This window comes from Lepidothrix coronata, unplaced genomic scaffold (assembly GCF_001604755.1).
Source record: "Lepidothrix coronata isolate B3197 unplaced genomic scaffold, Lepidothrix_coronata-1.0 Scaffold99, whole genome shotgun sequence".
NCBI classification, from domain to species: domain Eukaryota; kingdom Metazoa; phylum Chordata; class Aves; order Passeriformes; family Pipridae; genus Lepidothrix; species Lepidothrix coronata.
The window spans coordinates 3,591,714-3,617,293 of NW_016690279.1; the positions used below are offsets into that span (position 1 = coordinate 3,591,714).

Consider the following 25,580-nt stretch of genomic DNA (forward strand, 5'->3'; position numbering starts at 1 on the left):
GGGCTATGCTGACAGCTGATTATTTTACTTTTTTTAAACTCTTCTAATATAATTCTAATGCTTAGAAGCTCTCACAAGTGCTCAGTTTTTCTTGGACAGGGTGGCTTAGGTGACCACAGTCTGATGTTGTAAACAGGGAGTGAGCCTGGATAGTTGTGATCTGGAGCTGCACCGGGTGTATCGAACATCTGTATCTTCTTGATACCTTCATGATAAACAGCAGAGAACAGGTGTGCCGTTCAGTTGTGATTGACCACCTCGCCCACAAGCAAGGCAGAGTATTTTTCTCTCCTGTCAGTGTCCTCTGAAGGCCAGGGGCAGAGATCTGTTATGTTTTGGTTTTACTTCGGAGGTGGTTAATCACTGTACCACAGTCTGTGCAGATGAAAGGACAAATAGGCAAAGTTGAAAGTGTATTGACATGATGTGAGATAGATAAGCTGTGTGAGAATAAAGATATCAGGCTTGCATCTCCATTACTGTCGTAGGGAACACAGCCTTCTGTGTCTGGTGCTGCCCAGTCCGTCCAGCCAAGTCGTTCCGTTTATTGATGGTCATGCCCGCAGACCTGCAGAGAGGTGCAGCAGCTTTTGGATAAGTGTTCAGTGTGCTCCTGATATTCCTAGAGATAGTCATGAGAACAGGATGATTTCTGCTGTGCTGAGCCTTAAAATGCGTGGCCAACAGCGAAAGGTGATGTTGTGTTATGTGAACTTCTCCTGGTTTATGGGGGGGAAGTGGTAGTGCCTGAAAATGAGCCTGGTGGGGCTGATGTGCCTTATGTGCATGTCCATGGCCAGCTGGGTCCTGGACTCGTGCTGTGGTCTGGGAATTGCAGTTGGCCCTGAGGAATGGGGCTTCACTGAGCAGGTACACGGGAGGTGAGCAGAAGGTTTGGGAGAAGAGCAGGTTGAGAGGGACAGAACCGGCGGCAGCAGAACTGCAGTAGGGAGTTTAGAAGAAGGATGAGAGTGCAGGTAGATATAATTATTTGATTTACATGTCTGCATCAAGGGAGGCTCATCTATTTTATGTAGCATCTTTATCAAAAATAAGATAGTTTCCCAAGGTGGTAGCTGCCAGTGAAAAGTTTAGAAATATCCCATAGAGTTAAATGAAATTTTCTTTTTAGGTCAGAAAGCACTTTTTAGTGCTCAGTCCCTCGGCCTTGCCTTGGTAACCCAACTGCAGTGTACCTTCCAAAGCCAAAAGAGAGGAAAACATGCTTGTCCTGTCAGCTCCTGGTGCATGCTGACTGGCAGCTCATTGCTTTGGCTGTAGAACTGTGCCGGGTTTGAGGAGACGCAGCCGCGCCGCTCCCGGGGGACGTGTCAGGGAGATTCTCCATGAAAATGATGTGTGGCTTTTCCAACTATTAACTGAGGAGCATGTGTTTGCACAGGGACAAAGGCAACCCAGGGAGCTCACGGGGACTTGTGTCACTTGGGCAGCACGATGTGTCCTGCAGCTATTCCAAGGCTTTTCTTGACCCTCAGTAAAACTTTCACTCCTGTTCAGAAAAACAAGGTGAAAACAGTCAAGTCCATGCAGCTCCCTGAAGCTTGACTGTAGCTATTTCAGGGTATATTTTTTATGATTATTAAAATCGTTTTATGTTTTCTTGTCCTGCTGTTTCTAATGACCCCGTGGAAACTCTTTACTAAATCTTCTGGTTAATTAAACGGAACCATTTTGTGCAGCACTTTCCCAGGAAATCAAGTATTCTGGTTTAGCTACTATTTTGGAAAGTGAGAGGCTGTGTTCTGCTAATGTGGAAAGTCCAAATAATGGCAGCACCTCTTCTTTTTGAAATAATAGATGTACCAAAGGAGTTCTCTTGGATCTAAAGGTGTTAAAAGGAGGAAAACAATGGTTACTGAATAAAGCTGTAATTCAGAGTTCCCATGAAGACTGAGATCCCTCCCCATTTGGTGATCCTCACATATGCTTGTCTGTAAATTAGTGTTCAGCTAAAAGTTCCCTCGATAAGCACAGATGAGACTAAGATAAACTGCTTGCCCTCCAGCAGAATAAATATTTCAAATAAAATCAACTCCAGACAGTCCAGTCAAGCAGCTATTGATCTCTAAAAGCCTGAACTTAAACCCAATGAATATTCCAGAGCTCAGCCCTGCACAGCCTTCCTAAATGCTGATCAATATGCAATTATTTCCCCTGAAAACATTTCTGGTGTCATCTGGCCTAAGGAGTACTTTATTTTTAGCTCTCAGTGGCAGGCAGATGGGGGTATTGAACCACCCTCCTGCACAGCCCTTCGTTTTTGGGGGGGACTCAGACCCCAGCTCCTTGTGGTGCCCTCCGGCACCACATTGTGCCCCTGTGGCTGCACTGGGCAACACCACTTTCTTTTAGGCTGGAGTGTTCATATATGGGGTTTTTTTGGTTGCATGTTGTTAGGGGTTCATTAAGTTCAGTCTCTGCAGGGAAGTTGTTTTCCACAGCGCTCTGGGGGCTTTGAGGAGCCCCTGCTGGTGGGCACCGTGTGGCTCAGTCTGCAGACGGGCAGAATTGGAGGAGATTGGCTTGTGCTTGGAGTGGAAAGTGGAGGGGCTTGGTACTGTCCTGTCCTGGAGGGAATGTCCTCTGGGCTGGCCTTTGGCAGCTCTTGTTCTCCAGCTCATGTTAGCTCCTGCTGACGTTCCCTGGCCTGGTGGTTTTATGGGCTGTATTAGCGACTGGTTTTTCAGTTCCCATTTTACAAGATATTTTAAATTTTCCCCTGGATGAATTATAAATCCCTGTATTTTGGTTTGAGAGGTACAGGGCACCTGGAGATAATTTTCAGACCATCTCTGTGTTATTGGTTTGAATTACCACCATCAGCATTCTGAACAGGCATTAAAACAGAACAGCCCAGAGTCTGTCTGTGTCTTTCCACACGTGATTTCTGATTTTTCATTATAGTTGACCCAGCTGTGCTTACCAAACTTACTCCTTTATTAAATCAAACTATTGCTAGATCTAAATCCTGATTTTTTTATTTTTTTTTTGGTGTGACAGTATTTGCCTTGTGTACCCAACCCAGCCTTCCCTGCTGTTTCATGCCAGTGTTTCTAAGAAATAGCTTCTTTGGTAGCCAAGAAATAAGAAAATAAAATCATAATAGTAAAATACATAAAATGGAATAAAAATAAAATAGAAAATAAATAAAATACATTAAAAAGGAAATAACCAAGACAATATTCTCAGCCGCAGTTTTGAAAAGAGTATTTGTCGATATAATGTTTTGGATTCTAGAAGAAAAATCTTCCTTAGAACTGGTGCTCAGACTCTTCATCCTTACCTTGTTGTGTTTCTTTCCCTTGTCTCTTTAAAGTAGCATGGCCCTGTACAGTTTAACTTGCCCCTTTCTTTTCACAGGGAGAAGAAGATTTCCCGCAGCAGTGCCCTGAAGGTGCTGGACCACGCCATGATTGGACCAGAGGGCACAGACAACTGTCACAAGTTTGTGGACATCCTTGGGCTGAGAACCATCTTCCCTCTCTTCATGAAATCACCCAAAAAGATAAAGAAAGTTGGAACAACTGAAAAAGAACATGAAGGTAAGTGTGTTTCCAGATCCTCCTTATTGCCGTGGAGGGGGTGAATGAATGGCCGGTGTCTGAAAAGTACCTGCAGTGAGGAGGGAGAGGTGCAGCACCTCCTGCAGCCTTTGGGTCTGGGTGTTCATCCTGCTGCTCCCTGTCACAGCTGGCTGTTGAGGGCACACTTGTCCTGCTTGCTTTGGTATCAGCAGCTCCTGGCAATTCCATTTCGCGTGCTGTTAATAAGTTATTTTACTCCTGTAGGGTCTGTTGTTTGAAGCTCTCACTCTGATGCAAAACTCTTTTGAAAAGAGTAATGAGGCAACTACAAATGTCACCTCAAAAGCAGTGTTTTCATGGCTCTGAGCACTCAAGTGTGACTGGATGAACATCAGGCATTGCAGAAATAAACTGCATTGCTTTTGAAGTTGCTTTTTTTTTTTTCTTTTTATATTTTTTTTCCTCTCTCCCCTGGAAAACTGTTTTAACAGAGATCTGCTGTGGAGTATTACTGCAGTTACTGTGGGACCTCACGCTGAGCTGAGTATGGGGTCAGTCCCTCCTGCTCCTGCTAACCTTGCCTTTCCCATTTTGTTGGTCACTGACTGTATCTTGGAAGAAACTTTAAATACTGCCAGTGATGCTTGAGGTTTTATGCCAGTTCATTGCTCAGCTCAGGTCCATAGGGGGTGAATATTGTCAAAGGCTGAAGAGGTGTGAGTGGGTCTCAGGCTTGCCTAGTATCCATCCTGAACTCCTGCAGCAAACCAAGGGAAAATGGAAGGAAATAGCAACAAAATTGAAGCTCTAAACCCAAATCCCTTGCTTTGATGCTGTCCTCATGGCCAGTTGGGCCTCAGGTGTTCTCCCAGGCTCAGGAGGGAGATCCCGTCCCCACAGAGCTCTCTGTGCACTGGCTGAGGTGCCAGCCAGGACTGAGCAGCTCCTTTCCCTGTCAGAGCTGCTGAGCTGGAGGCAGCTCCCTGGGCATCTGCTTGTCCTCCCTCCTGAGGATAAGGAATGAGCAGTGCCATGGGCTGTGCACATGAGTGGCAGTGGCTGCTTTCCCAACACCATTGTAGAGCAGGGGCTCACCTGTCTCCCAGCACCAGCCCCAGAGCAACTCACACCCCTGCTGCCAGTTCTGAACAGTTTATCTGCCCTGTGTTGCTTGTCTTGGGTAGGTAATGGTGAGGAGGAAATGGTGTCGTGTGGTCTGGGGTTTATGTAATGGAATTGCAGAGATAGGTTTGGTTTCTCTAGGTTATGTAATAAAATTGCAGGTTTATGTAATAAAATACGCAGTTGCACTTAGATGGATTTAGGGGATGTTTTGAAATTTTCATTTGCAGTATGGAAGTGAGGTGGTTTTTAATTCTTCTTACTGAGAGAACGCTCCAGCTAGAATAGGAGGTGCTGAGATCTGGGTGTGTGGCTCGTGGCATTGACTTAATTTTTCAATTTGGGAAAGTGAGCTAATCTCTGTCTCATCTGCTTCTTCTGGAGACTGCAGATGATACCTGTGTGCAGTCCTGGCTACTGTGAGGATTAGTCTGGAAAGCCCTGACAGGGTCCATTCCTCACTATTTCTGTGGTAGGGTGAAAAGCCAATCTGCCCTCAGGAAAATGGAGTGATCCATGCAAACAGGCTTTGTATCACACCTCCGTCTCATTAACATGCAGAAGAAATGGAGAATATTAAGATGAGTCCAGAAATCAGGTCTATTAAAATAAACTCTCCCTAAAAGGCTGTGGTAGTAAGTCCAATTTTCTTTGTTTTGCATCACTGGGCAGGTGAGTTACTGAATTCCTAACAACAGGAGTTAATAGAGATGTTTAACAGCATTCCCTGGAGCCCGTCATGCCGTTGTCCTGACATGGGTGTCAGCAGCACAGTGTGTGCTTTGACTTTGCTGAGTGTTTGCCCCAACCCTGCAGTAATTGCTCCTGGGCAGGAGCACAGCACAGTCTTCTGGGTGCCTCTGGCTTCAAGGGAAATGGTGCAGGTCTGGCATGGTGGAGCCAGTGCCCTCTGTGCTGTGCTGGTCCTAGGAACACTCTGCTTTTTGCTTCTCTCTTTGTTTATTGATCAGAAAGAACACTGGTGTTCAGTCTGCTCTTGTCATCTTTTCTCATAAAAACTTTATCCTGTGTACAATCTGTTTTTTAAAAAAAAATTAATTAGAACAATCTTCTGTTAGGAGACCACTCACGTGTATGCCAAATGGAGGAAGATATTCCTCTGAAGGATTCACTGGAATGGCTTTGCAGCAGGGGCATCAGTATTTGTTAAAAGCAGCTCTGAGGAGCTGTGCTGTCCTTGCCCTTGCTGTGTTGCTGCTGGGACAGTGTCAGGATGGACACCCTGGGCTGTGCTGCAGAATCCTCAGTGGACTCTGTGCCCTGGGGCCTAATTACAGCTGCTTAAAGGGGAGTCCTGCTAAAATGCTCCAGCACTGGTGAGGTACCAAACAGCTCTGCCAAAGGGTTTGTCCACTGAGTCCCTGCCTGTCCCACCATCCCTTTGTCCACAGGGGGCAAAGTGCTGCCAGGCTGGGGGTACTGGCACCCACTGTGGCTCCAAGTGCTTCACCTCCCACAGGGCATCCAATGCTCCATCTCTAGAGCACCAAATCCTCTGTGTGTATCTGATGGTTGTAGGAAAATATCCCCTTGTCTTTATTTTGTAGCAGTGTTGCTATTTACATAAGAGATAGTCTATAAAACCATGTTTGTTTTATTGTCTCTAAGGCAGTGTTCTGAATGTGACAAAATAATAAATACCCTGGTGAAAAAAAAAATCTCAGTGTGACTTGCTGAGCTTTTATTTATTACAGAAATTTATAATCCAAATTAAATTTGATAAAAGTAACTTCTCTGTAATGTATTTCTCCCTTTTTAAACACTAGCTTAAAGGTGTCAGTGCTGGTTAGCTACATTTTAAACACTGTCAGTGTTTAAAAATTATTTTACTCTAGGGAGCCTGTGAACAATTTAAATCCAAGCTGCACGTATTTATGCTTTATGTACACTATGTAATTAGGAAAAAAGAAAGGGAAAATTTCTTAACCATCTTTATGGATGATCTGAGCCTGAAGATTGGGCCTGTGGTGTCTAACTGAGTACACATTATCTACACTTGAATTTTGCCTGCGTTTGTACAGATCATTATATTAGGATATTAGGTTTGGGAGAAAAATCTCATTCGAAGCAATTTCCCTTTTTCTGAGGCAGTGAAGCAACTCAAAACAGAAATATTTTGCAGTTGAGGACGGAAATGGCTTAGAGTTTTTCTGTGTCTGTGGGGTCACAGTACTCGTGTGAGTGCCCATTTGGGTTGTCCAGCCACAAAGAGAACCATCCAGGTGGTGTGGGAGGTGCTGTGTCCTGGATTTGTTTTGTGAGGTGGTTGAACAGCATTAGCTGTTCCCCAAACCCTCCTGTTGCAGAGCTGAGGGTCAGTGTGTTGTCCCTGTCCATGACGGTGCAACAGCTCTTGGCACACAGTCGAGTCACAGCGTTGGATGCTGACTTGAAATTCTTGAACAGTCTCAGTGAGCTAAAAATGGAGAAAACACAAATTCCTCCTGAATTAGAGAGTCTGTAGTGAAGCAATCATAGCTGGCTCGACAGGCTGTATATCCTCCTGCTCTTTCTCAGGATGGTTATTTGCAGCCGAGTTTTGCTCACTTGGAGAGTCTAATGAACTATAAAAGGATGTTTGTCCAATTCGTCTTCATTTAAATGCTTTCTCTTGTCTTAGATGTCAGTTTTACTTAGGAATGCTTAATTTGATAACCTGAGAATTAGTTCAGCCAATTTCCAAAGGAGAATTCCTATTGCTGGGGTGTTTTGCCTGTTTGCCCTCTATCAATAACAAAACCTCTTTTGGAGATCCTCAGCCATACCCTTCCTTTAAAAACAACAACAAACCCCACTTCTTAGTAAATACTCTCTTACTCCTTTGTGACATACGCAAAAGGCAGTAGAGCCCTTGGAATGGATCTCTGCTGCAAAACCAGGTTCCCTGGGCATGGGGAAGTGAAAAGGCAGCAGCAGAAATGTGGCCCGGTGAAAGAGGTATCGGTATTAACTGAGCACCCTCTGCCAGCCAGCAGGAAGTGTTTTTCATTTGGTGGTCTTCAGGAGTGAGCACCCAGGGAAGGCATTAGTCTGTTTAAACAGAACTTTATTATGCCAATTTGTTATTTCACCATCACCCTCCGACAGGAACCTGTGATTTGAGTGAGCCATGATGCCGAGAACAGAGGTAAATTTATCTCAATTAAAGTGAGCGTGCTCTGTTGCAAGAACATCACAAAAATAAACTTTCTCAGTCAATAGAAGGAATTTTGTTTTAAGTTCAGCATGATGGCTGGATCCAGCTCACCAGGGCTGTTCTGTATGGAGCTTTTCCAACCCTTCCAGGCCCCACTTCACCCATCAGTAAAATTGGTGTTTCTTGCTATTGTCAGTGTTTTAAGGTAGGATTTTTCTTGGCAAAATATGGTGATACTTGAGTGGGTTTCTCTTTTAAAATGCAGATTATTAGTTCATGTGAAAACAGGTAAGGTTATCAGATGCTACACTGTTGGAATGGCACATCCTGATTCCACCTGTAATTCTGCCATGAACCGATCCAGGGGCTTCATCCAGGTTTCCCAGCAAACAGCCATGAAGACAGAGTTGTGTGCATAGGAGGGATAGAGGTCTCTCAAATAGCTGGCTTGCTTATTTCCTGGTATTTTTTCTGGTATTTTCCTGCTCCTAATGAGAAACTACAATTTATCTTAAGTTCTTTACAAGACAGAAGGCTCTTAGATGTGCTGGGTTTGCCAGATCATCCTGCTCGGCCTCCAAAGGGCTGCTGTCCCTGGCACCCGGAGCTGCCTGGCATCCCCTTCCTGCAGAATGACTCTTGCCTCCTCTTCATCACTGTTGAGCTTCCTCCCCTGCTAGGCAGATGTCCATTATAATGAGATGTAAAAAAAAAAAAGGGGGGGGATAATAAAGGCAGAGAAGTGTAATGTTACAGCTTGATTTGACAGGACCTCCTGCTGCTGCAGCTGCCAGTGCCAGCCATGGAATAGATTAATCTGTATTCCAACACGCCAAGCTGAAGTCAAGATCGATCTAATTAGGGTGTTTTAAACACTGCTTGCATGCTGAAGTCTCTGAGCCTGTCTGCAGAGGGAAGGGCTCCCAAGAACTTGAGGTGATCCTGGGCTAAGCAGGACCCTCGTGCATCTGGGGAGCATGTGTGATGTGACCTCCCAGAGCCAGGGATGTGGCTGGCGTGGTGCCCTGCAGTGTTGGGATCGTGGGGAGTGGCAGGGCCTGCAGGTGAGCTGGCCATGGGGCAGCAGCAATGCAATCTGTCTTCCCATATCCATGAATTTATGGGATTGGGGGATTTTTGTATGAAAAAAGTTGTTCCTGATGCATAGTAGGTGCCAGCTGGTACCTGTTATGTCTGTGAAGGCACCTTTGGGGTGCTGAGCACGGCTCAGTTTGGTGTTTGCTTCTCAAAGGAATCACGTTTAGTCATCCTTTGAAATGGGGCTCGGCAGGAACTTCTGCCTCTGGCCTTGTCTGTGCCCTCCCTGAAAGTGATGCATTTTGTGCAGGTGTTGTGGACTTTGGCTGAGTGCTACATGCTATGGAGAAGTTCCCAGAACATTCCGTAGCAGGCAGGGTGCCCAAGGCTTCGCCCCAGGGCGATGCACAGCCCACGGCCTCTGTCTGCACCGAGATCAAAGCAGGGCAGCTGCAGGTTCTTCACTCAGGGACTCAACAGCACCAGCTACTCATCGTTCCCCAAAGGAGATCCGACCCTGAGCAGATAACTGTGATTGCAGCTTTTAAAATGTTGCATGTGTGAGATGGGGCAGTCCATGGGAAGAAAGAGACACCCCTTCCATGGGAACCTGTGCCCCCAGGTTGGTGCCTCTTGCTTCCAGTGGCTTGTGCAAACACTTTAACAAAGACTTTAACCCATCAAATCATGGGTTCAGCACTCGTCCCATCAGCGTTCTCCCTGATTTTGGCTGATGTCCTTACATGTGGGTATTGGGGTGTTTATTGGGCCAGGACTTGTGTTATGGCATAACCCTGATTTTGGGGAGGGCAGCATGAAACACACTAGTGTTTTGGGGTTTTTTTCAGGAAACTGATCCAAAAAAAAAGGTTTAGATAGTTCAGAAATATTTCTGTAAAATATTTCTTTGAATGTTTTGACCAGGCAACTAAATATTTCCTGGATTTTCTGCAGTGATATGTTGAAAGAATAACCTTGTTCTCAAAACTCCTGTGTCAGCTCCTTTAGACTTGTCAGTAGTTTTAAAGATTTTATTGATGAAATGGATAAATATCTGCATATGACTGCGAAAGCAAAATGATGGCTAAAATACATTTCCTAGTAAGAGAATATTGGAAAAAAGCAATGAAGATAGATCATTGGTGAGAATATTGCTACTAAAATGCTGTGTCAACACTTCCAAAAAAAGAAGGTTGGGGGAAAAAAAAGTGTGAAATACAGAAGGCTGGATTCTTCCTAAACCAGCACAGCATATGTTGGGATATATGGGGGGGAATGGAGGGGGAATCTTCATTTTGTTGTATTTCTTTCACCTTAAGAAAACAGGATCTTGCAAGGACTTGGAGGCTTTTACAATACTTTTTAATGTCAGCACTTAATTCGGTGTTGCTTTTTTGCGGAATAACAGTTTCTGTGCAGCGAGAGCGTGCACCGACACCCCCGGGGCCATCCTTCACCCCCGTGAGCCTGTCGGAATGACGGAGCAGCCACACGGTGCGGCCACCCGATAAACCTGTTATCTGCCTGCTCCTCCTGCCGGCAGCGCTCCCAATCTCCTTGGAACATGAAAAATTGACACCACCTCAGGCAGAAATCTGTTTCGAAAAGGAAGCTCCATTTATAAGTAGCTAATGAAATGGGGTGGGGGTGCGTGCGCCTGTGCAGCCTCTCCTCTTGCTGCCCTTGTGCAGGATGCAGATAATCCGTGCAGCAGGGAGCACAGACACCCTGGACAGGCAGCCTGTGTGCCTTCGCCTTCCAGGGCCCAGGCAGTGGGAGAAGGAGCTCCTGGCAAACACGGTGGTGTCACTTGTTCTTTGTGTGCTGGAGGGATCGATCGAGGCTGCTCGTGGCTCTGGGCTGGGCAGCACCGGGGAAGTGCATGTTAAAATGGTGACAGCAGTGAGATGGTGATCCCTCTCCTCTGCACGCTGCGTTTCCCTCTCTGAAAATAACAAATCTTGAAGCTCCTTCACTCTCCACCACTGTGAGCAAGGAGGCGTTTATGACCATTAATTTTCATCAGTCTTAATCAGCAAGATAATAGTGAGGACATCTTGGAGAAGCTGGGGTATCTAAACCACTGGGTTTGTGTTTAGTGCAGACCTGCAGGCACGAAGGAGTGCCAAATGATTTGGAAAGGGAGGGAAACTGGGCCCCAGCTCCTTTGCTTTGCACCATTGTGCTTGGGCTCGAGGCACGTGGCTCAGGCACCTCTGAGCGTGGTGCTGTGGTTGGGTGTTGATACAGGCGTTGCAGCACTGACTTCTCATTTGGCTCCAGGTTTGTGCTGTAAAATATGACCCCCAAGTGCAATTGAGAAGACTGTAAACATGTTCATTTGGTCATTTCTGGTTTGTTGTGGCCCATTTATACTCGTTGATGGGATTTTCTGTAAATGAAAGTGGTTGGTTTGAGGATTTTTCCTTTAGCTCGTACCGGTTCAGTCTCTGCAGGAGCCGCACACTGGCACAGGTATTCCTTTCTCCAGCTCTCCTGTTTCAGTAACTGTTCCTGCTTTGGTGACCTGAGGGCCATTTAGATGACAGTGCTTTGGCCAGGGCTCCTTTAAGCCTAAAGGAGGAGGCAGCATGTGGTGCCTTTAGGCTGTAGTGGAGGGTCCCAAAGCGTGTGGCCTGGGGAGGAAACCAGAGTGGAACTTGTGCTCTATGTAAGGTGCTTTTTCAGCTCCCCGAGGCAGAGGAGGAAGAAACCTCACTGGCCAGGTGGGGATGAGGCAGGTGAGGAGCTCTCTGTGCTCCTTGCAAACACTGCTTGTGGCTCTCACCACTGCTCTGTCTCCTCTCACCATGGAACCAGGGTTCTGCTTATCAATAGCTACGTGCCAGAGTGCTAGTAGTAAATTTAATGGCATAACACAGAGGAAAATAAGCTCCTGTTCCTGATCTTGACATGCAATTCTCATTTTGTATCTCTAGAACATGTCTGTTCCATCCTGGCTTCCCTTCTGCGAAACCTGAGAGGGCAGCAGAGGACACGGTTACTGAATAAATTCACAGAGAATGACAGTGAGAAGGTGAGTGCTGAATATGTGTCTCTGTCTCTGGGCTGCCAGGCTTGCTCAGGACACTCGCTCAGGGCAGGGTGCCTGTGTGCACTCGCTAAGTCATGAAAAGCCATCATCATACCTGCCTGCAGAGAGTTGTGCTGTCACAGACCTTTGTTCTCTCAGTCACATTTTATCTACAAACTGGAGAACTGGACCTGCCTTTAGTGCTTGTCCTCCACATCACCTGTACTCTTGTTTTCTGGTGCTCTTGCATATGGTAGTAGTGATTCTCAGTCCTGAGTTGTGTCTCTACTGAAGCCTCACCATGGAGGACAATATGTGGTATTACACTGTGCTGGCTCTGAGACCAGGACACCATGGAAAGGTACCATTTTGTCTCTTTTGCAGAGAGTTTAGGAATCACTGTGGTGCACATTTAACATTCCCCAGTCCTCTCCTAGAATGTCTCACTTTAGTGGTGTTTGCTCTTAGAAATTCTTTCCAAAATATTTACATGGTGGGGGATAGATCAAAGCATTGCAGAAGAGAAATAGCAGCTTTTGCAGACTGGGAATCCCAAGGGATTTGTAAATTCTGCCACTGGGAAAATACTGGTTCCTTAGTGTTCCTCATTAGTGTGTTTTAAAAGTGTTTTTCATAACCTGTTCTACCAATTGCTAAAAATTACTAGATAGTATTTCAGTTGCCCTGACACAGTTCATAGGAGAGCAGGAGAGCTGGAACATCCAGCACAGAGAGAGAGGTCTGCTGGGGAAACAAGGAGCCTGGAGAGCCTCAGCACAGAGAGAGTGAGCTGGGGACACATCTGTTTGCTGCCGTTTATCTGGTGCTGATGGGACTGTGTTCCCATATGGGGTTACATCCGAACGCCTGCAGCCTCAACGTGCTCATCCAACCAGCACTTGTACCCTCCTTCTGTAACATGTTCCTCCCTGGGAGGGACAGAGTTCTCTGTTGCTTTGTGAAGCCTGGAGCTAGGAGGAAAACAAAATTGCATGAAGGATTAAAGATGATTGCATTGTTCTTTTTTCTTGCTTATGTCTCTCTCTCCTGCCCTTGCAGGTTGATAGGCTGATGGAGCTGTATTTTAAGTACCTGGATGCAATGCAGGCAGCTGATAAGAAGATTGATGGGGAGAAACACGTATGTATTGCTTAAGTTTGGCCAGGTCATGTCTGTAACACCTCTGTACAGGACTCCTGGCTCAGCCAGGTCACTCTTCTCAGCTGTGCCCTCATACCTGTGCTGTTACCTCCTAATTCCTGTTGCCCCACTCTCCAGCTTCCAGGTAACCTCAGATAAAACAGGCTGAGAACTTCTCTACAGCAAGTGCTTTCTGACTGTCTCTTAGAGTGAGTTTTACTAGAAGGGCCCAATTCCCTGCTTCAGTTTGCCTCCATTTTTACCTGGCTGCAGTCCTGCTTGGTTTGGCAGATGGAGAGTAGGTGAAATGCAGAGAGACAATTACATGATAATGTCCTACCCTGTTCTGTAGAGTTCTGATGAGCAGCAAGAAAGCGTCTGTGTTGATGAGTTAGCTGAGGTGCAGCCAAGGGCTGTGTGCTCTCTGCACACCAGCAGTGAGTGTTTGAGTGACACGAGCCTTGGTACGGCGCTTCCTTGGAACTGAAGCTGGAACAGACCTTTTGAAAGAGAACGAGCGGCTGGAGTCAGGAAGCAGCTTGTGGAGCTGTTAGCGAGCTTGGCCAGCTTCCCACAAGATTATCTGTATCAGCACCGGGGAGGGTGTGAGATTGATTAGCGCTGACGGAGAGCAATGGCTGCAGCTGCCGTCCCGCGCTCCGCGCGCTCCGCGTGCCACGGGCAGCAGCCCCCCACCAGGCCCCGACAAACAGCTGCCTGCCCGCTGCCAAGGCTGCTTCTCCAGGCACTGCAGAGGTCAGCGCAGCGCTGCTGCTGCTCAAAGAGGCACGAGAGTGAGTGATGAATGGAGCTGCTTTTGCTGCCAGCGCTCAGGCTCCGTAAGGACGTGGCATCACCAGTGAGCGGTGACCTGGAGAAAAACGGCGTTGACCCTCTCCTGCTCTCCCTCCGTGCTCTGTCTGTCCTCCTCAGAACAGGGCAAGAAATTGTTTATTCTTTACTTTTTGCTATTGGTGAAGGGGGGGGGTTAAAATTCAAAAACCAAAATGGATTTTTCTGGGTGAGGCTGTACAGAGCACTAAAATGCTGTGTGCAGAGCAAGGGTATGTGTCCTTTATCCAGGAATATCCTGGAGCAACCTGAAAATGTTAACATCTGTAGCAAACAGCCAGCACAAAGCAGGGGTGTGGAGTGAGTTCGAGTGTGGAGAGGCTTGTGTAGAAGGTCTTTAGTGAGTAATATTAACCCATTCGTGTCTACTAATGCACAAGAGAAGAGTAAGGAATCTCAGGTTTTCCTCCTGTATCTGGAATAAACGGATCTCAATCCTTCACCTCCTATTAGAACTAATAACAGGATTTGGCAGAAACGTGGGTGCAATATATTGGGCACATGTATGAAATACACTGTTGAAGTTCATTCCTAGCTTGGAACACTCTTGGAATTATTGTTTGCTTTATTTTTTAGCATTTTCAGATGGTCAGTGGGACACAGTCTCCTGAGACCTGAAGTGGCTCAAGTGTTTTCCCCACACTGGAGTAGGCAAAAGCCATCATTCTGTCTGTCACATCCTGGCAGTGTCTGGCTGTGACAGGATTTATGGAGCACTTTAATGTTCCTAGTTGTGGCACATGAATCATTGAGGTGGATGCAATGAGCGCTTTAGAAACTGCGCTCTGTCACTTGGGGGCTTTTGACCTTCCCCTTGCAGTAGAGGACATGGTACCCCAAAACCCTGGTATACAGATCCTCACCTTTCTCTCTGTCCTACAGGAAAATGATACCTGGTGAGGTTTTACAGATTCAGTCTGTACCATTAAGAGTGAGATCCGAGTCTGATGGACAAAGTATCCTGGTGTAAGTCTTGCATTACAAGGAGTGAAAAGCTGATTACACAAGGAATGACTGAGTGCTTTATCTTTAGTAGAGCAGCTGGCATAAGAAGCTCCTGCTCTTGCAGTTCTCCTCCTTTTTATTTCTTTTAGCTTGGCTTATTTTAGTGATCTGGTTTATAGCCCTGTTTTTCAGCCCATGGCAGTGATGGTGGGGGAATAGTTGAGGGTAGAAGGGAGGGGAGGGATTTCTGAAGCCAGCTGTTTTGGGGAGGAAAACTTGTAGTCAAACTTCATCCTTAATCTGGACTGTAAAACAGAACGAGGTCGCTGAACCCTTTCTCAGTGTTACCCCTTTATTTGCTTTGATAAAATCTGTTCAGAAAGGATCAGAGGTGATAACTGGGTGATTATCCTAATTGCCATGTGAAACCCAGGAGCAAAGTCCATGAGAGCATTATTTCCAACACCTGATGCCTGTCTTAGCACTTTTCTTAGAGTTTTAAGGTAATGAAAATATCTTGTTCTCCTCGCATATTCTTTAATTATTTCTGTAGGAAATGGTGCAAAATCCTGTGGCTTTTACTTCCCTCTAAAATGAGGTGTAATTATGGGTGGCAGCAATAGCCTTGGCGATCTCTAAAGACAGCAGGAAACGACAAGAGATGGTTTAATATTTTTATATTTCTACAGAAAATTATGCTCAGCAGGTTTATTGGATAAAATATTCTCACCAGACACTTTGCGCTATAATGACTTACAAATTACATGCTAATTGTGCTACAGTTCAGCCACTCCATCCTTGAAAGGGAGAGGTGGAACTCCTAACATGAGTGTGGTGTCCACAGGTGGGGATAACAGGTAGGGATTTGTGTCAACCTGTCCTTTCAGTTCAGTGTAGAAAGACTGGATTGCCTGGAGCTGTGATGAGGGCAGGACAGGGCATCCTGGCAGGGGCTCGGTGTGCAAGGGACAGGAACACCCTGGTGTTCCAGGGCACCGCTGGGTTTGCACTATCAAGCTTTCCCAGCACGTGGCCAGCAAGCCCAAGTAAGTCTTGAATGTTCTTGCAGAGGCTGGTGGGTGTTTTCAGATGACTGCCCTGACACAGGCTCCATTTCTTGCTGCTGACGTTGAACTTGGAACAGGAGCCATTGCTTTGCTCTCTGCTCTGCTCTGTAGCAGCCACAATGAGCTTTTTGGCTCTTGCAGGCTGGAGGCTCAATTTGCAGAAATTCAAGTGTGTTTCTGCTTGTAAGGCAGAAATGAACAAAGTCTTTCCCATGGCAGAAGGCTCTGATCATTTCTTCTGTGGTTCTGAGAGCTTCTTGGTCACCTTGGTGTGACCTGGATGTTGTTGGCTCTCCTGGCTGCAGTGGAGCCCGTGCCTGACCAGGTTCATTCCAGACATCCCGTGTTTCAAGGGACATGGTGGTCAGCCTGTGGAAGGGACTGTGTTGTCTGCAGCCTCTGTGAGTGAAAGAGGCTTCTGGAGACATCGCTGTCATAGTGGTGAGCTGAGAGCGGGTGGTCCTGGACAGTTCCTGTTACCCTTACCCAAGGCTTCTGCTCGCTCCTCTCCTGTACAAATGTCAATGCCTGTCTCCTGCTTATCCTTTTTGACCCAGGGCTTAGCAATGGCTGTGAGTTTGACTTTTAACCTGTGGTCTGAGCAGAGCTTGCATCCCTTGCCTGTCCTGTGCACAGCCATTAGGAGCCTTCCTGTCTCTGACAGCCTGGACTGGCCTTGCTGTCCCATCCAGTGAGGATGTAAAACCAGGATCTCAGAGGTGTTTGTTCTTGATCAGTGCCATTTCTTTTGCTTTACCCAGCTATGCTGTGTGTGCTGGAAGGTGGATGATAGGTGAGGAAGGATGCAGAGAATCTACTCCAGTACCTGAGTGGAGCAGAGATGGGTGTGATCTTTGGTACCAGCACTGCCAGATCCATCACGTCTTTAGGTTTGGAGTTTCTACTTGACACCTTGAGGCCTGTCAGTCCTGCCTCATTAGTGTGAGAGAAGCTCATTTTAGCTTCACAGAAGCCCATCTTATTGCTGTCTTCTCCCATCAGCAAGGGGCATCTCAGTACATATTGCTGGCAGATTAGAAATGGCACCTGAGCGCTCATTTGGAGGTTAGCGACTGACAGCTTTGAAAGAGAGACCAAGTGGGAAGGGGGCTGTTTGGTACTGTACTGGAGGCAGATTAGCACTGAAAGGGTGGCTGTGGTTTAAAAAAAAAAAAATAAAAAAAGGACTGTGAAAAGGCACCTTAAAACTGTACTTGTCTTCTAATTCATATCTGCTTAATTTACTGGCACAAAATAATCTTCTCTGCTGAGAGGGGCTGTTAGAGCTGCCGCCGCTGTGTAATCAAGACTGCAGCTGCCTGGATCCAGCTCCTGTGATCCCTGTGCTCAGATCAGAATACAGAGCAGACCCAGCCTTTGTTTCCTGCTCTGGAGATTCAGAGTCCTGGCCTGTGGATGTTTTTCTGCTCAAGAATTTAGCACTATTGAACAGAGCAGCCAATGAGCCTGTGTGCAGTGCAGAGGGTGAGTGGTGGTTCAGGAGTGAGTGCCTTGTCTTTCTTGAATGGAGTTTTTTGTTAATTCAGTCAGTATTCCACTCTCTCACCAGCCAGACTCATCATTGTTTAGCTTTAGAAACCAGATTTTATCAGATTCCTGCCATTTGGCATGGAAGTAGGGTGAGGGAAGTCATTCGCTGCACAAAATTGGATTTTTCTATTTACTGGCAAGAGCTTGCATGCAGGCTTTGCCCAGTCATGCCTGTGCCCATGATTTTGAGAACCTGGAGTAAATGACAGATGTGCATGTGCTGGAGTGTACAGGATCTGATGCTAAAGCATCTCATGTGAGTGTAGCCAAAGCAGTTGACTTCATGGCACAAGTAACGGGGAATTTGCTTTTAAACTTAACTTGTTCTTTCACTGAAACTAGATTTCTAGGAGGAAAGGAGAAGTATTTCATTACCTGAGCTTTCCTGGAGGCAGTGGGAATCAGCTGTCCTTCTAAGTCACTCTGTCAGGTTTCAGTCCATGGAGCATCCACTGTACCCCTCCAGGGAGAGGTGCACAGGGTTCATTTCCTTCTTGTGCCTAAATCTCTCAACTTACCATAAGATTCAAGGGCTTGGCTTGACAAAACAGCAAAATTTGGCAGGCTCAGCCAGCTTTGGTGCTGGTGACCTTGCATATATGTGTGTGTGTGTGTGTGTGTGCCTGGAGCACGTGCGCCCGAGGAAGCGCGTCCTGCGGAGCGTTGCGGGTACGGAGCGCCCGCAGGTGATGGCTCTAATGAGGAAATATTGCTCCGCCGGTGTGTGCCCACCTGCCAGACGGCTGTGGAATAAATCACAGAGCTGCAGCGAGCTCGCGGGGCCCGGCAAGCTGCTTCCCTTTGTTTGAGAACGAAACCAGAAAACAAACCCCAAAAATGCAGAAGGTCACACGTGACGCGGTTGTTCGGGCCTGTCGGTCCCCGTGAGGATGGAGGGTGGGCTCATGCCATGGCCATGGCCAGCCCAACTCGGGGGAGACTGCTCTGAGGTCACTGCTGGGCAGCTCTTGATGGTGTTTTGAAGAAGATGCTCTGTCTGGACACGAGGGATGGAATGCAATGGAGGAATCAAATCGCCTCTCGCATTCTTCCTCTGCCCTCCCTCTGGGCAGGTCTCGCTGGTGAAATCCTTATGGGCAGAGGAAGGATGGACAATGAGTTGGCATTCCCATGAGGAGTCATCACTCTTTGGCTAACAAACCCTGGCCCGGGTCTGCCCTGGCAGCATCCCTCACAAACACAGCCGGAAGAGCCTGGCTGGGCATGGAAAAGCTGTCCTTGTGGGGGATTTTCATAGTGTTTTCTCATCCATCAGTTCATAATGAAGCTGAAAGCCTGATAAGTCTGTGAGTCTGCTGGAGTCATGTTCTGCACTGCTGAACAGCACCCTCAGATGGCCAGTAAAAGAGCAGGTTTTGTTCCATTCTGACAAAGAACTTGTAAATCACGGATATGTGCGTTTGTTCCATAGTCACACTCTCTTGCCGCTTGATGTAGAAATGTAATTTGTATGTTTAAATTAAAATTTTAACTTGCAGATGGACACACTTCACAACCAGCAAAGGCAAAACCTTCTTCAAAACTGAATGAAATGTTTCCTGAATTTAAATGAACTATTAAAAGTACTTATTTGGCGAGAACTATATGGCTGGTAATGCTTTGGGAGAAACCACAAATTTCACCAACGTTTTACCACTGCTAGTGGGAAGTGCTCGGAGACAATCCTCACACCTTTCCTTTTGTGGCTTTGCAGGACATGGTGCGTCGGGGAGAGATCATAGACGACGACATGGAAGACGAATTCTATCTCCGTCGCCTGGATGCCGGGCTCTTTGTGCTGCAGCTCATCTGCTACATCATGGCAGAGATCTGCAATGCCAACATTCCCCAGGTAAAGCTGTGTACCAGGTTGGCAGATCGTCTGTGTTTCCATCCATGATGCAAACAAGGCTCTAAATCCTTGGAAATGCTGCCAGGTTGAATAATCGTCTCTCGAATTCCCTTTATGGGAGGAAATCTCCTGCTTATTGCATTTATGTCCGTACACCTCCATTAAGTTGCAGCAGCTAGGAGGGCATTAGAGAGGACAGAAGCTGATTGTTGTCACTCAGTTCATACAGTCTGTGAGAGCAAGGTCAGGGTTTGAAATGGAAAGGCCCTGTTGATGCCACTGCTGAGGGAGCAGTGGAAGGGGACCTGCTCTCAGGAGGTCTCAAAAGGCACAGCTACAGCAGGTGACTTTTCTTGATCTGTGCAAAATGCTGCATCTTTCCTGGTGTGAATACACAGGGGTTTGTGAATACAGTCTGTGGCTACTTGTACCTGTGCCATGTGCCTTCCTGGGTGTTCCCAAGTAGGTGCTCTGGGACTGAGGACTAGCAAGGCTGAGTTGGGTTTTGTGGTGCTCAGGTCTCTGCTCATCCCTCAAAGTGGGAAAAAGTGGGGCTGTGCATGGAAGTGCTGTGTGGCTGTGTTGTACTGAAGATCACTTTCTTCTCTTTCCTACCCTCCCATCAGATTCGTCAGAGAGTCCACCAGATCCTGAACATGAGAGGCAGCTCCATTAAAATTGTTCGACACATCCTGAAGGGTGAGTTGAGATATCCCTGTGCAAGCGTCTCATCGCTTCCAGGGGCAGCTTGGTCATCGCTTTGTAGGATGAGCCTTCACATGTAATTCTCCTTGACTCCATGCACATCTCCAGGCAGCAGCTGAGCAGTGTTCCGAGGTCCTGGCAGGGCTGGAATCACCCTGATTAGTGGCATGCTTTGCTTTGCTCCCGAGTTAGGGCACTTGCTGTAGTTGCTGTCAGGGAATGGCACATCACCTCACGCTTCCATCAGCTCCAGCCTGGCTGGGACTTGCTGCTGACATTAACGTGGAAGTAAATATTTAAGGGAAGTGTACACGAATGCTAGAGGGAAGAATAGTGGAGCCTCATCTTTCATTAACATGGCCCTGCACTTTACCATCTGCACCATATTAGTACCCGCAGTGTATTTGTCTTGTTCTTAGTGTCAGATTAATATGGATTATAGCATTAAAGTATCCTCCGTAGCTTTAAAATGTAGCTGTTGTGATTTGCAATCCCAGTTTTAAAGTGCTGCTTGTTATTTTTAATGCTTATGTTGAATTAGAGCAATGCCTATTTGATCTGTGGCCCTCCTCTGCAGCCTCCTGTCCTTCAGCAGCAGCAGCAGCCAGTGCTACTGGGGGAGAGGAGGGCAGGATTTGGGCTCTCCCCACAGCCCCTCAGTGCTGTGAGGCTTGGCAGGAGCAGCTGGGAACCTGCTGCCCAGGGAAGGTGCCTCCTTGTGGGACGTGTCTTCTCCTGAGGGGCTGTGTTGTTTTCAGTGAGGGACAAGGAGCCTGTTTCTCTTCTGGAGGGAAAGGAAGGCCTGCAGCATCTCTGGGGTACTGGGCTGTGGGATGTGTTGTTTCGGTGTCTCTGCTTTCTTAGGGAGCAACAATTATGTTCTCCTGGCCTTTTCTTCCCCCACTTCAACACTGGCAGGTACAGACAGCTTTTTTTCTTACAGAACCTGTTGGTTTTCTCCCTTCTCATATGCAGGAAAAAAGGGATCAGAAGGGTGGCTGATATGACGAAATTAAGAGTGATTTTCTGACAGTGTGAGATTACCTGCAGCTACAGGCAATCTCTTTGGCTCTTGTCCTTGGCCACCAAGTGCAAGTTAATGCCTGCTGATGAGCAGGAGCGCTGGATAGGATGTCTTTTCTGATTTTAATTATGATTCTTGACAATTCCTGCCTCCAAACTGTCCGTTCCCAACGCAGAGCGTGGCACACGTTCCGCGTTCAGATCCCCACTCTTGCCCTGGGCCGTGGGTCCCCGAGGGGGTTGTCTGCACACCTTGCTGGATTCGCACACCTCACGGTCACGGCTCTGGCTGTTAATTTACATACCAAGCTGAATTGGAGGGCAGCTGCATTAAAATTTCATCCGATTCTTTCTTTCCCAGACAGTGACTTGCATTGTGAAACTTCCTCTGCGGTTGTGTCGTGTGCTGCGAGCTGAGGGTGGGTGCTCTCAGCAGCACCGTGTTCCCTGCCTGAAGGGGCACACCTGGCTCATTAATAATACAGGGGATGGATCCAGAGTTTGGGGCTCTGACTGCAGCTCTCCCCAGCTCTTATGCTTGCCAGTTTTAGAGACTTTTGCCACCACAGTAGTCAAGACCTCAGCAATAAATTTCCTAATGGGCTCTTTGAAATCCCGCAGTGGGGCCCAGCAGATCCCTACAGGCAGGAGCAGCACTGGGCTCAGCTGCTGTCTGGGCTCTGAAATTCAAATTTTTCAGTAGTCACACTCACCTGTGTCCACATCCATGGGCAGTTACATTCCCCAGCTTTTAAAAGCAGTGGCACTACGGGCAAGCACCTGCCACTCCGGGGGAGTCAGTCTGTTGGTCACAACTTCCCATTGGAGCAGAGGTTTGGATGTGGACCCTGCAGTGGGCTGCCACGGGGCTGACGCCAGCAAGGCTCTTCTGAAACTTCACTGGAGTCAGAACTGCAAGTGACTGAGAGATCAGGAGCTTGAGCCTTGGCTGGAATGTTTCCAGGGCACTTTCCAACTTGCTCTCAGGACAGATGAGGGCTGGTTTATTTTTACTTTTCATTCAGTGTTTTGCTCTTGTTCAGTTTTTATTTTCTATTTTTGCATACTAATTAGGTGCTTGGTTTTTTAGTTTGATTTTTATGGCCTACATATTCTCCATGTTTCTCTGGCAACCTGACAGCTGATGGATCCCTTGGGGTGGCTCAGAATTACTTACGATGCAAGCAAGGAAGCAAGACTGTTTTCTTATGGTAGGGCTTTCAAGGGGGAGGAGTGGGCAGGAAATAACAGGAGGCTCATTAATGCATTTCTGCAGGCTGACCAGTCCTCCCACACTTCCTTTTTCTTGAATATCAAACATTTCTTGTAATGGGACAGTTAGTTTGTGCTTTGGAAGAAAACGAGTGAATGGTGTGTGCCCTGGCTGGGGGGATGTTTTGGGGGTGGAGGGTGGATTCAGGACAGTGAATGGTGTCTGTGTCTTGGGGCAGTGCCTGGTCTCTGTCTCTCACTGGGAATGGAGTGAGGCAGAGGCCTCTCTGAGTAGTGGTACTTGGCTCTGGAATGGCAAAGCTCCCTATTCCTCCCTGATCCAGAGGGACTGGGCATTGGTCCTGGCTCCCTCGGGCAGCCCCTGCTGAGGCCCCTCCCCACAACACCTGGTCACGTATGTGGTGTCAGGTGAGCAGGCACCCTGGGAGCTGGGCAGGGGGAATCCAGCCCAAACCTGTTAGCACAGGTAAGCACAAAGGAAGGGTCAGTGTGCTGTGAGGACAGAGCTCAGGCTGGCTCGCGGTTCCTCCGTCTGTGCAGGCTTTGGAGCTTCCAATATCCATTACAAGCCTCAGTATTTCCCAATTGATTTTTACTGTTCTGTAACCATTGTATTTTGTCTAATGAAGCAGAAACCAATCTCGAGCCCTTTCCCTTTGTGTAGCTACAGCAGTGTGTAAGCTCTGGTTAACTGTTGGCAGGCGCAGCTTACATTTGATTTTGTTTTTTTTCAGTCTCAGGGAAGTGTTGGAATTTTAAATAAAAAACCAAATGCGTAAATTCTCGGTCAGAGATTTATTTTTTTAAGCCTGGTTCTGGGGGTTATGTCTGGTCTCTTCAAATGAGCATTAGCAGCTGTCAGAACCCAGTAAACAGTCACTGGGGCTTTAGTCTCTTACAGAGCCTAAATGTTTAGAAGGAGAAATGCTGAGCTTTTGGACAAGATTAGAGGAATTTGTGTCTTGCTTTTGTCTGGGTGATCTGGCTGGGACAAAGGAAGGGCAGTGTCATTAGTGGCACTCAGCAGTTCTCTGCTTGAGCCTTAGTCTGAGCACTCTGTCCTTAAGCTGGGAGTGGAGCAGCTCCGAGCCCGCTGCCCACTGGGTGGATTCTCCAAGGGCAGAGCTGTTGGAGACCACAGCCTTCTCTCAGCTGGGCATGGAGAGGCCGTGGCAGGTGGGAAGTGCTGCCTTTGGGCTGCAATAAGCAGCATTTGCAGCTGCTGTGGCTGTTCCAGAGGCACTTTCCCTAATGGAGCATGGAAAGGGCTGCTGGGGACAGAGCTGACTCCTCCCCAGGCACGCTGCTGACAGAAGGCTCTGGTACTGCCTGAGGGGACAGGGGAGACTGAGCTAAGTGCCAGCCTTGGCTGGGAAGGGGACCCCATCCCTGTGCACTGGGATCATCTCCTGCCTGAGGTTTGGATCCCCGATGCAGCGGCAAAGCCCTCAGCCAAAGTGTGCACAGCGGGGCTGGGGCTGCACTGCCCCGCAGCAATCAGCCCATACACAGGGACCTGCAAGGAATCCATCCTCGTAGGAGCTTCCTGCTGCCCTTAAGAGTGATGGAGAGTGGCTCCTCCACCGAGGGAAGGGAGCCCTGAGCTGGTCCCTTCGCCAGGACAGGGGGCACTTGAGGTTCACCTGCAGCAAACCTCAGCATTACCACCTGCTCTTGTTACAGGTACTGGAACAGTTTATAAATATTAAAAAGATTTCTCCCAGAGACCTGGCAAAGAGCTCTTGTGCTTGTGTGTGGAGAGTGAGAGAAAGTGCACGCAGGAGGGAAGACTCCCACATCATCTAACTTCTCCCTGTCCTCGCTGCTTTCAGTGCTCTTATAACAAAGGCTTTGATGGAGCTCAGAGCATGTAGCAGTGCTAAACGTATAAATATTAAAGCAAAGTTTCTACAGCAACTTACCATTCAGAGCTGAATACAAGCTGTTCTGTTTGTTTGGAAGAAGGGAAAGAATGCGAGCAGGCGGAGGCAGGGAAGCGCTGTCTAACCAGCAGCCTGCTCCTGATTTCCTCAGATTTGTTCAGCTCCTTGCTTCCGCAGCTCAAAACCTGCTTTTTATTTTTTTCTTTTTAAACCATCTTTGAATATGCAGGTTCTGGTGGCAGGAAGGAGGGAGCTGGTGTGGGATGAGAGCTGCTAAGATCCAAATGAATGTCAGGAAGGAGAGCTGCAGAGGGAATGTTTGGTTCCCTTGGTGTTTGGCTGTGTGCATGGATGGGCAAGATCTTGGTCTGGGATCCTCTGCCTGACAACAAGGAGTTTGGTTTGTAGTTAAATCTGAACTGGTGGGTTTTCTTCTGTGTGGTTAAAAGCACTTGAAGATTGGGGAATTGGGATCTCCTTGACAAAAATCCCTTCAGGATGCTTGGACAACAGACAGGTTAAACCCAGGACTGGGAATGTTTAACAGTTGTGTCGCTGACCTTTTCTGGTGACACTGGGTGTTCAAAGGGACCCAGAAAGCTGGTGATGTCTGGCACTGTTTGTATTTCTTGGGAATAATGCCATGATTGGTGCTCCTGGGTGCTGGTGTCTGCCTGAGGCGGGGCATTCTCTTCCCTCTGTCAGCCACAAAAGCTTTAATGAGGGTCAGGGGGTGTTTGTTATGCAAAGCTTTAACCCTGGGGACGGGCAGGAAAACCATCAATGCTCCTTGCATTAATTCCCATTCGGCTGTTTGCACTGGATGTGGATGTGGGCTCCTGCCGTGGTGTCTGCAGGAGCTGCTGCCCGTCTTTCATTCCTGTAGCACTCAAAGCGTGTCCGTCTGCTCTCTCCCTGCAGAGTATGCAGAGAACATCGGGGATGGGAAGAACCAGGAGTTTCGGGAGAGTGAGCAGAAGCGAATCCTGGATCTGTTGGAGAATTTCTGAGGACCAGGAGCTGAACTCTGTGTCAGCCACGAGGATGCGATGCCGGTTCTCCCTCTGTGTCTGCCCAGGAGGACACGGCGCCAGTTCTCCCTCCTCCTGCCCCTCCTCCAGCCTTGATTGCACGATGAAAGTGATGTTTCTGTGAAACTGCTTCTAAATGGGATTTGGGAGATATTAAAGATAGTTTCCTTTTTTTTTTAGCTCCTGGTTTGTTATTTAAGCAGTGTGCTGTGAGCAGAACTGGAGCCGTGTGTCTCCCACCAGATCATCACAAGGTTTCCCTTTTTTGTCCCTTTTTCCCCCTAAGTCAGTCTGCGGGGATCAGTGTGAAACAATATGAGTGTTTGCTTTGGAAGGAGGGCAGAGAGGAAGCCTGGATGACTCAAGAGACTGTCTGCCAGTTATTCCAGCCTGATCCATTAA

The 25,580-nt window shown here is 47.6% G+C and overlaps 1 protein-coding gene across 2 annotated transcripts in view; it reads left to right on the forward strand.

Annotated features, from left to right (window-relative positions):
- Window positions 1-25,356, forward strand: part of CTNNBL1 (catenin beta like 1) — a 48,334-nt gene extending 22,978 nt beyond the window's left edge. Inside the window, exons 11-17 of one of the 2 annotated variants that reach the window (XM_017822765.1) lie at window positions 3,382-3,563; window positions 11,802-11,899; window positions 12,956-13,036; window positions 19,166-19,303; window positions 19,930-20,002; window positions 25,069-25,172; window positions 25,210-25,356. In XM_017822765.1, coding sequence (XP_017678254.1) covers window positions 3,382-3,563; window positions 11,802-11,899; window positions 12,956-13,036; window positions 19,166-19,303; window positions 19,930-20,002; window positions 25,069-25,157 — 661 coding nt within the window. In that variant the 3' untranslated portion in view covers window positions 25,158-25,172; window positions 25,210-25,356. Of the gene's footprint in view, window positions 1-3,381; window positions 3,564-11,801; window positions 11,900-12,955; window positions 13,037-19,165; window positions 19,304-19,929; window positions 20,003-25,068 lie in introns of both variants that reach the window. The other variant, XM_017822764.1, reaches the window with a different exon arrangement.
- The last annotated feature ends 224 nt before the right edge of the window (window positions 25,357-25,580 follow it).